Source organism: Saimiri boliviensis, chromosome 2 (assembly GCF_048565385.1).
Source record: "Saimiri boliviensis isolate mSaiBol1 chromosome 2, mSaiBol1.pri, whole genome shotgun sequence".
NCBI classification, from domain to species: Eukaryota; Metazoa; Chordata; class Mammalia; order Primates; family Cebidae; genus Saimiri; species Saimiri boliviensis.
In genome coordinates this window covers 132,205,536-132,219,727 of record NC_133450.1, presented here as the reverse complement: position 1 = coordinate 132,219,727, position 14,192 = coordinate 132,205,536, and the positions used below count along the sequence as shown (strand labels likewise).

The window sequence follows — 14,192 nt, the reverse complement described above, 5'->3', positions numbered from 1 at the left end:
GGATAGAGTTCTCAGGAGTCTGGTCGTTTAAAAGTGTGTGGCAACGCTGGGCACGGTGGCTCACACCGGTAATCCCAGCACTTTGGGAAGCCGAGGCGGGTGGATCGCGAGGTCAGGAGTTCGAGACCAGCCTGGCCAACATGGTGAAACCCTGTCTCTACTAAAAATACAAAAATTAGCCAGACATGGTGGCAGGCACCTGTAGTCCCAGCTACTTGAGGAGGGTGAGGCAGGAGAATCACTTGAACCTGGGAGGCAGAGGCTGCAGTGAGCCAAGATTGTGCCACTGCACTCCAGCCTGGGCAACAGAGTGAGACTCTGACACAAAACAAAACAAGAAGAGGGGAGACAGAGAGACAGAGAGATTGAGACAGACAGACAGAGAAACAGACAGAGAGACGCCAGCATCCCCGGTTCTCCGCTGCTTCTCTCCTTCGCAGCTCCCTGCAGTGGGGCTCTGTCCTGGTTCTGCCTATTTGCTTCTAGTCCCTTGTTCTCTTGGCCAGGTGCGGTGGCTCATGCCTATAATCCCAGCACTTTGGGAGCCCAAGGTGGGTGGATTACCTGAAGTTGGTAGTTTGACACCAGCCTGGCCAACATAGCGATGCCCTGTCTCTACTAAAAATACAAAAAGGTAGCTGCGTGTGGTGACAGGCTCCTGTAATCCCAGCTACTTGGGAGGCTGAGGCAGGAGAATCGCTTGAACCCAGGAGGCAGAGGTTGCAATGAGTCGAGATCGTGTCACTGCACCCCAGCCTGGGCGACGGTGCAAGACCCCGCCTCAAAAAAACAAACAAACCATTCTCTTGCACTGGAGCAGGCAGTGATAGGCTCTCCAGCCCCCTCTGCAGCTCCAGTACCCTCTCCTTCTGGCTGGCTGTGGCATGCTGGTGCTGGTCCTCTCTCTCAGAAGTCTGCAGAGCCTTGTGTGCGGTCGATGGGAATCCAACAGCCACGTGTGTTTGTCTGGGTGGGGTAAGGTGTGTAGCTGGGATGCTTCTCAGTGTGTTTCCAAACCCTCTCTCCAGGAGTGCAGCTTCCTATGCCCCGGAGTGTGGCAGGGTGCAGTGACTTGCTTGTTACAAAGAGTGTGGTAGCCAAGAGGGGAGGTGAGTCACAGAAGGCCTTGCTGGCCGGACGTGTGGCTCGAAGCATATGGTAGAAGGTTAGGTATGAGGTCATCTATGAACAGTTTTAAAACATGAAAGACAATATTGTGTATTGTATATGGATAGGATAAAACCTGTCTGGCATTGACTATCATCCAAAGTCAGGGTAATGGTTACCTTTGGGCAGGGAGGAGGGGGAATTGATTCTGACAGGCTCGGGGGCTGTGTTTCAGCAATGCTAGAGAACCTCCAAGACAAAACAAAACAGGCAGCATCCCAAACTGAAAGAACTGAGCCAAACAGCAAATATGTGAAAATGATACGCTTTGGTATGGCTGAGATCCCTGGGTTTTTATTTTCTACTTTTAGATATGCTTGAAAAATCTTGCTAAAATACATACAAAAATTAGCCAGGCATGGTGGCAGGCACCTGTATCCCAGCTACTCAGGGGACTAAGGCGGGAGAGTCGCTTGAACCAGGGAGGTGGAGGTTGTAGTCAGCTGAGATCGCGCCACTGCACTCCAGCCTGGCGAGAGTCAGACTCCGTCTCAAAAAAACAAAAAACAAACAAAAAAACCAAATCTTACTAAAATATATTAAAAAGAAGAAGAAGAAGAAGAAAAGCCACCAGCTTAGGCCTTTTGGAACAGAGAAATTCTTCTGGCTTGAGCCTCTAGGGTATTTTGCATGTTCCCATGACCCATCCACGAAGTGGGGGTGTCGGGCTGACACTGGTGGCTTCGGGAGGGGAAGGAGGCACCACCCTGAGGAGGGGGCTCAGATGACAGCACCACTCCTCCCGTGACAGATATTTGCTGGAATTTTAAAATATTCTTTTCTATTTGATTCCAATAGTCTTGTGGTTTTGTTTTTACTGTTAGCTCTGAATGCTGCTTGGAATTTGGTTTTCGAACAGTGTGAGGTCTGGGTTCAATTTACCCATTTCCTCATAGACATGGAAATCCCAACCTTCCTGAGGAGTCTACCTTTTTTTTCTCACTGATTTGAGGTCCCTAAATTTCCTGTATACTTGGGTTTGTTTCTGGACTCTTAGATTTATTCCACTTGTTCCTGCACAAATACTCCCTGGATTAATGGCTATAATTTGATGTAATTTTTGATAAACAGAAGGGCAATTCAGCCCTCTTTCAGGTTTTTTTTTTTGACAGGATCTTGTTCTGTTGCCCAGGCTGGAGTACAGTGGTACCATCTTGGCTCACTGCAACCTCCAATTGTGGGTTCAATTGATTCTCCTGCCTCAGCCTCGGGAGTAGCTGGGATTATAGGGGCCTGCCACCACATCCGGCTTTTTTTTTTTTTTTTTTTTTTTTTTTTTTTTTTTTGAGACGGAGTTTTGCTCTTGTTATCCAGGCTGGAGTGCAATGGCGTGATCTCGGCCCACCGCCACCTCCGCCTCCTGGGTTCAGGCAATTCTCCTGCCTCAGTCTCCTGAGTAGCTGGGACTACAGGCATGCGCCACCATGCCCAGCTAATTTTTTGTATTTTTAGTAGAAACGGGGTTTCACCATGTTGACCAGGATGGTCTCGATCTCTTGACCTCGTGATCCACCCGCCTCGGCCTCCCAAAGTGCTGGGATTACAGGCGTGAGCCACTGCGCCCGGCCTTTTTTTTTTTTTAGATGGAGTCTCACTCTGTTGCCCAGGCTGGGGTAAAGTGGTGCCATCTTGGCTCACTGCCGCCTCTGCCTCCCGGGTTCAAGCACTTCTCCTGCCTTAGTCTCCTCAGTAGCTGGGATTACAGACACGCATCACCACACGCAGCTAATTTTTATACTTTTGGTAGAGACTGCATTTTGCTGTGTTGGCCAGGCTGGCCTCAAACCCCTTACCTCATGATCCACCTGCCTTGGCCTCCTGAAGTGCTGGGATTACAGGCATGAGCCACCACGCCTGGCCTAATTTTTGTATTTTTTTGTAAAGACAGGTTTTCTCCACGTTGGCCAGGCTGGTCTTGAACTCCTGACCTCAGGTGATCCTGAGGCCTCGACTTCCCAAAATGCTGGGATTACAAATGTGGATCACCGTGTTCAGCTGAGTTTTTTCTTTTTAGAATTTTTATTTACTATTCTTGCAGATTATCTCTTCCAGATGACTTTAGGATCAGCTTAAATTCTCCGAAAAATCCTGTTGACTTTTTTTTTTTTTTTTTTTTTTTTTGAGACGGAGTTTCACTCTTGTTACCCAGGCTGGAGTGCAATGGCGCGATCTCGGCTCACCGCAACCTCCGCCTCCTGGGCTCAGGCAATCCTCCTGCCTCAGCCTCCTGAGTAGCTGGGATTACAGGCACGTGCCACCATGCCCAGCTAATTTTTTTTTGTATCTTTAGTAGAGACGGGGTTTCACCATGTTGACCAGGATGGTCTCGATCTCTCGACCTCGTGATCCACCCGCCTCAGCCTCCCAAAGTGCTGGGATTACAGGCTTGAGCCACCGCGCCCGGCCCTTTTTTTTTTTTTAATTTTAGAGACAAGGTTTCCCTCTGTGGCCCAGGCAGGAGTGCATGACTCACTGCAGCCTCCAACCTGGGGCTCAAGAAAGCCTCCTTCCTCCGCCTCCCACAGTGCTGGGATTGCAGGCGTGTGCCTCTGTTGCAGACCCTGTTGACGTTTTGATGGGAATTACATCATTTTACTCACCGACTTCTGCATAATTTACGTATTCACGACTTTGCTTCCACGTGGGAATGGGGTGGTTTATTTTTATTTTTAATTTAGTTGGAGCTCCTTTTAGGTCCTACAGTCAAGGTTTAGAGTTTTTAAAAAACGGGATCTTGGCTGGGCGTGGTGGCTCATGTCCCAGCACTTTGGGAGTCTGAGGTGGATGGATCACTTGATGTCAGGAGTTCGAGACCAGCCTGGGCAACATAGCGAAATCCCATCTTTACTAACAATACAAACATGAGTTGGGCATGGTGGCGAAAGCCTGTAATGCCAGCTACTGGGGAGGCTGAGGCAGGAGAATCGCTTGAATCTGGGAGGTGGAGGTTCAGTGAGTCAAAATTGCGCCATGTAATCCAGCCTAGGCGACAGAGCAGAGACTCCGTCTCAAAAAAAAAAAAAAAAAAAAAGGGGTGTGTGTGTGGGGGGGGTCTTGCACATTTCTTTCTTTTTTTTTTTTTGAGACGGAGTTTCACTCTTGTCACCAGTCACCCAAGCAGGAGTGCAATGGCGATCTTGGCTCACCGCAACCTCCGCCACTTGGGTTCAAGCCATTCTCCTGTCTCAGCCTCTCGAGTAGCTGGGACTACAGGCACCCATCACCACGCCTGCCTAATTTTTCTGTATTTTTAGTGAGATGGGGTTTCACCATGTTGGCCAGGCTGGTCTCAAACTCGTGACCTCAAGTGATCCTCCCGCCTTAGTCTCCCAAAGTGCTGAGATTACAGGCGTGAGCCACCGGACCTAGTCGTGCATTTTTTTTTTTAGGCTTATTCCTGGATAGGTATGTCATGGGCCCTGTGGTGACTGAAAGGCTTCTGCAGATATTTGAGGGCGTGCGCAGCCAGGGTCCCCGCTCTGGGCAGCGAGCACAGCGATGACTCACGGGAAACCACAGGTGGCCGCGAATGACTGACAGAAGCGGAGTTCTAGGGGAACAGACAACGGGAAACAGCGGGACACACAGGGAGGCTCCGGAACCCGGGCGCCGCCGGGCCCGCGCCGCAAATGCAGAGGGTGGAGCAGGGTGGTCCCGGGCTGGAGTCCCACCTGCGCGGCCAGGTCCCTAGCTCAGCTGCCCCGGCCCCGCCCCACAACGCCCAGAGCCGGGTCGCGCTCAGCACCCAAGGCCCCGTCCACCACGCGCAGCTCCTCGCCTCTGGTTCGGCCCACAGTTCGGGTCCAGGCCCAGGCTTCGCCCCTTTCCCCGCCCACGGCTCCAGTTCCCGTTGCAGGCCGAGCTCTCTCCACCGGAGGCCCCGCCCCCGGTTCTGAGTCCTCGCCCCAGGCCTTGCTCTCGGTGTGAGACCGTGCTCACTATCCGAGGCCCCACCCCTGCTCTGCTTTAATCCCAGACTGCGTTCATCGCCGAGGCCCGCCCACCGCCTCAGGTCCCGTTCCCATCCTCGGTTCCGGTCCCGGTTGCACTCGCCGCGAGGCCCCGCCCCCAGTTCTAGTCCCCCGCGTCGCTCGCCGCCGAGGCCCCGCCCACAGCGCTAGTCCCCGGCTGCGCTCACTGCGAGGGCCCGCCCCCAGCTCTGGTTCCGCCGAAGCCCCGCCCCCGCGGCCCGCCCCGCCCCCGCGGCCCGCCCCTCCGACGCCGGCGCGCCGCCGGGGAGGCCTGCTGGTTCGCGGTGTGAAGGCCTTGGCCGCGCCGGGCCGGGAGGTCGCGGCTCGAGTCCTCGCGTACCCGCCGCCGTCCAGGTGTTTGTCCCACTCCCGCGGGCGCCGCCGTTACGGGCAGCGCAGCCCCGGCGCGTGGCGAATCTGCGTCTGCGAATCAGCGGGCGCAGGGCCTCGCGAGACCGGCGAGGCCTGGGTGGGCGGCTGGGCCTGGGCAGGCGGCGCGGGCGGCTCCGGCGGCGTGGGAGGCTTCGGGCCCGGCCCCCGCGGTCGCCGGCATGACGGGCCGCGTGTGCCGCGGCTGCGGCGGCACGGACATCGAGCTGGACGCGGCGCGCGGGGACGCAGTGTGCACCGCCTGCGGCTCGGTGCTGGAGGACAACATCATTGTGTCCGAGGTGCAGTTTGTGGAGAGCAGCGGCGGCGGCTCCTCGGCCGTGGGCCAGTTCGTGTCCCTGGACGGTGAGTCCCGCGGGCGGGCGCTGCGCAGACTTCCTGCTGCGGCTGCAGGGGCTGGAGGCGCTGACCGCGCGGCGAGGTACCGCCGGCTCTGTCCGGCGCGCGGGTCTGCGTTCTCTTGGCGCGCGTGGACTCCCTCGACCCGCGCGTGGACCAGACCAGCAGGCGCGGGGAAGGAGGAGGAGCGCCCGGACAGCTCGGAAGGCGCTTCAGGCTGCCCTTCACCGTCGCTCTTCCGTCCCTGCAGTTTTGTTTTCAGCAGTTGCGGGGTACTTAGACTCCCATTGCTGCTGGCCTTGGCCTTGCCCCGGGCGGATGCCCTAGGGCCACTCAGGCTGCTGTAGGCGTGGGAGAGGACGTTTCGGGGACGAGCAGTATTGCGGTCTGGGGATGGACCCCCGCCTGTGAAAGAAATTGGACTGTGGCCAGTTTCAGGTGGTTGTAAATAGAGCCGCTACAATGATTCCTGTGCAGCTCTCTGTGTAAACATACGTTTTCATGTCTCTGGGGAACTTAGCTGTATGTTTAACTGTGTAGGAAACTGTCGTAAACTGTTTTGTGATGTGGCTGTGCCATTATGCATTCTCACCAGTTGCCCCACATCTTCACCAGCACTTGCTGTGATTGATGTTTTTATTTTACTTGTTCTAACAGGTGTGTGGCATCTTATCATGGTTGTATTGTGTATTTCCCTACTGGCTAGCGATGTTCAACCTCATTTAGTGTGCTTATTTGTGATGCCCAAATCCTCTTTGTTGAAATGTGTGTTCAAGTCTTATTATTATCATTACTATTTTGAGATAGAGTTTCACTCTGTCGCCAGGCGCCAGGCTGGAGTCCAGTGGCACTGTCTTGGTTCACTGCAACCTCCGTCTCCCAGGTTCAAACAATTCTCCTGCCTCAGCCTCCGGAATAGCTGGGACTACAAGCACTCTCTGTCACGCCCAGCTACTTTTTGTATTTTAGTGGAGATGGGGTTTCACCATGTTGGCCAGGATGGTCTTGATCTCTTGACCTCGTGATCCGCCCACCTCTGCCCCCAAAAGTGCTGGGATTACAGGCGTCTTACTATTTTTTTTAATCATGAGGCAGGATCTCACTCTCTGGCCCAGGCTCGTGTGCAGTGGTCCAGTCATGGCTCACTCCTAGGCTCAGGCAATTCTCCCACCTCAACCTTCTGAGTAGGTGGGACTACAGCTGCATGCCACTACGCCCTGATAATTTATTTTTATTTTTATTTTTAGTAACAACAAGATCTCTATGTTGCCCAGGCTGGTCTCAAACTCCTGAGCTCAAATGATACTCCTGCCTTGGCCTCCCAAACTGGTGGGATTACAGGTGTGGGCCACGGCACCCTAGCTCTTATTTTTCATTTGGGTTGTTTATTGTTGAGTTTTGGGAGTTGCTCGGCTAATTTTTGTATTTTTAGTAGATATAGGGTTTCACCATGTTCGTCAGGCTGGTCTTGAACTCCTGACCTCAAGTGATCCGCCCGCCTTGGCCTCCCAAAGTGTTGAGATTACAGGCGTGAGCCACCATGCCCGGCCTAGATCTGTGGCCCCTCTTGATCTAAGTTTTGTGTAAGGTGTGTTTTGTATGCTGAGGCCCATTGTTTATGTGGAGGTCTCGTTGTTTCAACACGGTTTTTGAAAGACTGCCGTTTGTCTACTGAAGACCTTCGCTCCTTCGGTGGTGCTCACTGGGCCCCATCCATTTAGGTTCGCCTCCAGGCCTTGTGTCCTGCCCTGTCGAGCAGGTGCCGTTTCCTTTTCGGCATCATGCTCTTGTTTACTGTACATGTTATATTGCCCTGAAATCGGATATTGTGAGTTCCCCAAACTTTATTCTTCCTTTTCAAAGTTGTTGTGGTTATTAATTTCCCTTTCCTTTTTAATTTTAGAGTATATCGTGTGTATCTACAGGTCACATACTCTTACCTGAAATGCTTGGGACCAGAAGTGTTTTGGAACTGGATTTTTCTGCTTTTGAAATACCTGCATTACACTTTCTGGTTGAGCATCCCCAATCCAAAAATCTGAAATCTGAGACGTCCCAGTGAGCATTTCCTTTGAGCATCGTGTTGATGCTCGCAAAGTTTTGGGTTTTAGAGCATTTATAATGTCAGATGTTTGGATTTGGGATGTTCAACCTGTACAAAAGTCCTCCTGAGGTTTTCATTTGAATTGCATTAAACCTGGTAAATTTAGGGAGATCTGACTTTTTTCTCTGTTGAGTCTCGTAGTCCATGAACACAGTGTGTGTCTGCATTCATTTAGGGTTTCTTTGATATAGTCTGTCAGTGTTGGGTAGTTTTCAGCATACAGCTTCTGGAGATTTTTTTTTTCTTTTTTTTTTTTTTTTTTTTTTTTTGAGACGGAGTTTCGCTCTTGTTACCCAGGCTGGAGTGCAGTGGCGCGATCTCGGCTCACCGCAACCTCCGCCTCCTGGGCTCAGGCAATTCTCCTGCCTCAGCCTCCTAAGTAGCTGGGATTACAGGCATGCGCCACCACGCCCAGCTAGTTTTTTTGTATTTTTAGTAGAGACGAGGTTTCACCATGTTGACCAGGATGGTCTCGATCTTTCGACCTCGTGATCCACCCGCCTCGGCCTCCCAAAGTGCTGGGATTACAGGCTTGAGCCACCGCGATTTTTTTTTTTTTTGAGATGGAGCCTTGCTCTTTCCCCCAGGCTGGAGTGCAGTGGTGCAATCTCGGCTCACTGCAATGTCTGCCTCCCGGGTTCAAGCGATTCTCCTGCCTCAGCCTCCCATGTAGCTGGGATTACAGGCGTGCACCACCATGCCTGGCTAATTTTTTTTTTTTTTTTGAGATGGAGTTTCGCTCTTTTTACCCAGGCCGGAGTGCAATGGCGCGATCTCGGCTCACCGCAACCTCCGCCTCCTGGGTTCAGGCAATTCTCCTGCCTCAGCCTCCTGAGTAGCTGGGATTACAGGCATGCGCCACCATGTCCAGCTAATTTTTTGTATTTTTAGTAGAGGCGGGGTTTCACCATGTTGACCAGGATGGTCTCGATCTCTTGACCTCGTGATCCACCTGCCTCGGCCTCCCAAAGTGCTGGGATTACAGGCGTGAGCCACCGCGCCCGGCTTTTTTGTATTTTTAGTAGAGTTGGGGTTTCTGCATGTCTGTCAGGCTGGTCTCAAAGTCCTGACCTCAGGTGATTAACCCACCTCCACCTTCCAAAGTGCAGGGATTATAGGTGTGAGCCACTGTGGCCTGCCACGTACTTGTTAGTTCTGAGTTTTTCTTTCTTTCTTCCTTTTTTTGTTTTTAAGAGACAGAGTTTCGCTCTTATTGCCCAGGCTGGAGTGCAATGGCTCGATCTCAGCTCACTGCAGCCTCCAGCTCCTGGGTTCAGGCGATTCTCCCGCCTCATCCTCCCGAGTAGCTAGGATTACAGGCATGTGCCACCATGCCTGGCTAATTTTGTATTTTTAGTAGAGACGGGATTTCTCCATGTTGGTCAGGCTGGTCTCAAACTCCTGACCTCAGGTGATCTGCCCGCCTTGGCCTCCCAAAGTGTTGGGATTACAGGCATGAGCCACCGCGCCTGGCCAGTTCTGAGTTTTTAATACACTCCTTCAGTGTTTTTTGGATTTTTTTTTTTAGACAGTGTCTCACTGTTGCCTAGACTGGAGTGGAGTGGTATGATCACAGCTCACTGCAGCCTGGAACTCCTGGGTTCAAGAGGTCCTTCCACCTCAGCCTCCAGAGTAGCTAGGACTACAGGCATGTGCTACCATGCCCAGCTAATTAAAAAAAATTTTTTTGATGGGGGAGACAGGGTCTAGGGTCTCATTCTGTCACCCTGGCTGGAATGCAGTGGTCACGGCTTATTGCAGTCTTAACCTCCTGGGCTCTAGTGATCCTCCCAGCTCAGCCTCCTGAGTTGCTGGGACTACAGGTGTGCACCACCATACCCAGCTAATTTTTGTATTTTTCTTATACAGATGGGGTTTTGCCATGTTGCCCAGGCTGGTCTTGAACTCCTAGGTGCAAATAATTCTCTCACCTTGGTCTTTCAAATGACAGGCATGAGCCAACGCTGCCAATTATTATTATGATTATTATTTTTGTGTGTGGAGATGTGATCTTGCTTTGCTGCTCAGGCTGGTCTCAAACTTTTGGCCTCGAGGCATCCTCCCACCTCGGCCTCCCAAAGTGCTGGGATTAGAGGTGTAAGCTGCTTTTGCTTGGCCTCTGCTGTTTTCTTGAGGATTCCTGTTGATGCTTGCGTGAGATATTGGGCTGTGGTTCTTCCTGTAATGGTTTTGTCTTGGGTATCAAGGTCCTGCTCCTTATGGAATGGGTTGGGAAATGCTTCCTCTTCTATTTTCTGGAAGCGATTGTGTAGAGTTGGTGTTCTTTCTTTTTGAAATGTTTGGTAGAATTCGTCAGTGTAGCCATCTGGGCCCAGAGGTTTCTTTCTCAGAAGATTCTTCTCTGTGGTTTTGGCTTCTCCCATTGCTGAGGTTCTGGTTATATTTTAGATAATCGGTTTCACTGGGGTGAGTCGGCCGCTTGTGTTGTGAGGGATTGGCCCACTTGACCTAGTCGGTGAATTTACCCAGAGAGTTGTTTGAAGCATTCCCTTGTCCTTTTGATATCTATGGGGGCTTTAGTGGCTGCCCTTTTTTTTTTTTCAGATGTTGGTGTTTTGTGTCTTTTTTCCCTTTGTCCTCTTGCTAGAAGTTGGTCAGTTTTTTTTTTTTTTTTTCTTTTGAGACGGAGTTTCGCTCTTGTTACCCAGGCTGGAGTGCAATGGCGCGATCTCGGCTCACGGCAACCTCCGCCTCCTGGGTTCAGGCAATTCTCCTGCCTCAGCCTCCTGAGTAGCTGGGATTACAGGCACAAGCCACCATGCCCAGCTAATTTTTTGTATTTTTAGTAGAGACGGGGTTTCACCATGTTGACTAGGATGGTCTCGATCTCTCGACCTCGTGATCCACCCGCCTCGGCCTCCCAAAGTGCTGGGATTACAGGCTTGAGCCACCGCGCCCGGCCATTGGTCAGTTTTTTAATCTTTTCTAAGAACTGGCTTTGGGTTTCACTGAGTTTTCTCTCCCACTCTTCCCTCCCCGTTGTCTGCCGTGCTCGGACCCCTGGGGTATCATCCTGGGACTGCTGGGCACAGAGTTTGCAGCTGTGTCACAGTTGCCAAGACTTTGATGCCTGTTGGGATGATAACAACAGTAATGAAAGCAAGTTATCATGGCAGCAGACTCGGGGCTTCCTGGCAGGCGCAGTGCTAAGTGCGTCCGGGCCTGGAGATGGTGCCCTGTCCTCCCTGTGCCCTGCTGGGGAGGATGGCGGTGTGGAGCAGTGCAGAGCTGAAAGTCTGTCACCCACATGCTGTCAGAACAAGCTCAGAGCCAGCGCTGTCAGGCAGCTCCAGACACCTCTGAGCCCAGGCACACTCTCTCAAGGGAGGCACAGGCCCAGCAACCATCTGTGGTGGCCCTGGGGGAAGCGCTTCCAGGCAGCAGGTTCTTAGCCCCTCGGGAATGGCGCAGGCGGTGTCTGAGGCGAGAGGGGGAAGGAGAGAGGGCATCAGCTGCTCTGGGCAGCCCCTCTGTCTCCCAGGCAGGCTCTCCAGGTGCCCACCCAGCATCCTCTCTCCCTGTCATAGTGGTGATCACACAGGGCTGGAATCTTTGGGGACTTCTCAGTTTCCCTGGCACTCAAGTAGGCCCCGGCCACCCCTTGCTCCAGCTTCACCCTGAAAGCTGAGCTTTCTCTTTCAGCTGTCATTTTCTGGGTCCCAAGGCCACGGTCTTTCCTAGGAGTCTGGCCTATTAATTGAGAACTAAGCCTGACTCAACTGAGAACTAAGCCTCGCAGTTTACTCTGGAATATTTAACTAAGGCATCAGGGCAGGTGGCCAGAAGCCTCGGGAGAGTCCCACGAGGGCCCTGACCTCAGGAGCCAGGCCCAACTGGGGAAGCCACACCAGTGTTCCATTGTCCGGGGGCCTGCCCCAGCATAGACTGTGCAGAGAGAAGCGGGCAGTGTGTGAGGACTGAGGCTCAGTGTTGGAGATCGTTGGCCTGGGGTCTTGGCAGTGCCCTGAGGAGGCTGTCCGCTCCACCGAGGCAAGGTGAGCCCACGTCAGTGTCCTGTGCCGCATGTGTCCTGAGGCTTCCCTCTGCCAGCAGCTGATGGTGATGGCACCCATGCCCCTGCCCTCCAGGTGGGAGTTTGAGCACCTGGGAACCCCCATACCAGGCAGCCAGGGCTCCTGCTTGCAGGGGGTCCCATATCTTCCTGTGCAGGGAGCAGCACACCTCAGTATCACCAGAACTTGTGGGGGTGGGGAGTGTTTCCCATATTCACAGCTTTCGGTGGCTTCACATTTAGGCCTTTGAAGCCGGGGTGTCGGTGAGTGCTGCTGTTTTCCATTTGGGGCCATGATGCAGCCAGACCTGCCTTGTGACTGATGGCGCCATGTCACCAGGCGCTGGCCCTGGAGAGGGGCTCGGGAGGCGGAGCTGCTCGCCTGCTGGGGAGCTCCCTCTGCCTCAGAAGGCTGGGACCAACCAGCCTCTGCCTGTGGCATGGCGGGGCCTGCGGCCTGGGGGTCTGAGCGCGTAGGCCTGGCCTCCTGCGCTTGTCCTGAGGGTGGAAGCCTCTGGGCTTCTGCCTCTGCCCTGTGGCCCTCAGAACCCTAAGTTGTGGCTGAAGGCACCTGCCCTTAAGAAACAGCTCTCCAGGCAGGAGACAGGGTGCATTTTGTCCTGTTGGCATCTGGGTGAGAAAGGAAGCCGCTGGTTTGTCTGCAGTGTGATACACGCCCTGTTTTTTTTTTTTTTGAGACGGAGTTTCGCCCTTGTTACCCAGGCTGGAGTGCAATGGCGTGATCTCGGCTCACTGCAACCTCCGCTTCCTGGGGTCAGGCAATTCTCCTGCCTCAGCCTCCTGAGTAGCTGGGATTACAGGCACGTGCCACCATGCCCAGCTAATTTTTTGCACTTTTAGTAGAAACGGGGTTTCACCATGTTGACCAGGATGGTCTCGATCTCTCGACCTCGTGATCCACCCGCCTCGGCCTCCCAAAGTGCTGGGATTACAGGCTTGAGCCACCGCGCCCGGCCCGGGAACTGTATTTTTTGTTATAGAAACGTGCTAGGGAAAATATCAAATGTTTTAGAGGTAGAAGCATCGTGGCAGTTTCAGCCAGAGGTGGTACTGAGGCTTTCCTCTGTCAGCCTCCCTGTGGTTAGTGTGCTGAGGGTTCGCACCGTTCACATGCGTCCCGTGCATGTGCCTGTAAGTGTGCACGAACCAGGGTGTGGGGGGAAGAAGCCAGAAGGTGCTCCCAGAGCAGGTACAGCAGCGTGGCCCCAGAGACACTGACCGTAGTGTGGGGGGACAGGGAGGACAACACAGGGACAGAAAATAGAGGTTCTAGGGTGTGACGTGGGGACGGGAGTCTGGAGGGTGCAGGAGAGAGAGTGATGGAGGAGGAGGAGGGAGGGCAGAGGTGGCAGGTGGAGCTTGGGGCTGCTGACGCACGCAGCTTTGCAGTGCGTTGTGGTGCATGCTGATGGGTGTGGGTCAAGGAATGAGGACATTGCACGAAGCACAACCAGAATCAAAGTTATCGCTGTAGTTTAGTGTGGTGTCTCGCTGCTGCCCTGCTCTGTTAGCATGCCTGGCGCCCACTGTACTGAGACAGGGTAACATGGCTAGAGTGGAGGCCACATGACGTCCCTGTTCTTCGAAGGTGGGGCTTCAGGGGTTTTTTATACTTTGATCAGCATTCTTTTTCTAATGCAATATTATATGAATTATTTATTAAAATCATTATATGTACTAATTAGAATAACTGTGATGTAGCCGGGTGGTGTGGCTCACGCCTGTAATCTTAGCACACTGGGAGGCTGAGGTGGGTGGATCATCTGAGGTCGAGAGTTCGAGACTAGCCTGACCAACATGGAGAAACCCCGTTTCTGCTAAAAAAAAAAAAAAATTAGCTGGGCGTGGTGGTGCATGCCTTTAATCTCAGCTACTATGGAGGCAGGAGAATTGCTTAAACTTGGGAGGCAGAGATTGCGGCGAGCAGATGTCCTCTCTAGCCCCGACAAGCAGACACCCCTGTGGGCAACTCCAGCTACTCTTTATTTTTTTATTTTTCAAGACAGATTCTCACTGTGCTGCTCAGGCTGGAGTGCAGTGGTGCCGTCACAGATGACTGCAGCCTCCACTTTCTGGACTCAGACCATCTGCCTGCTTTAGCCTCCCAAGTAGCTGGGATCACAGGCGTGCCCCGCCACACCCCGTTAAGATTTTCTTTTTGTAGAGA

General features: G+C 53.1%; 1 protein-coding gene across 2 annotated transcripts in view; it reads left to right on the top strand.

Annotated features, from left to right (window-relative positions):
- Nucleotides 1-5,283: 5,283 nt before the first annotated feature.
- Nucleotides 5,284-14,192, top strand: part of BRF1 (BRF1 general transcription factor IIIB subunit) — a 65,745-nt gene continuing 56,836 nt past the window's right edge. For both annotated transcript variants that reach the window (XM_039462783.2, XM_039462782.2), the window contains exon 1: nt 5,284-5,873. In XM_039462783.2, the coding sequence (XP_039318717.1) occupies nt 5,690-5,873 (184 nt within the window). In that variant the 5' untranslated portion in view covers nt 5,284-5,689. The remainder of the gene's footprint in view (nt 5,874-14,192) is intronic.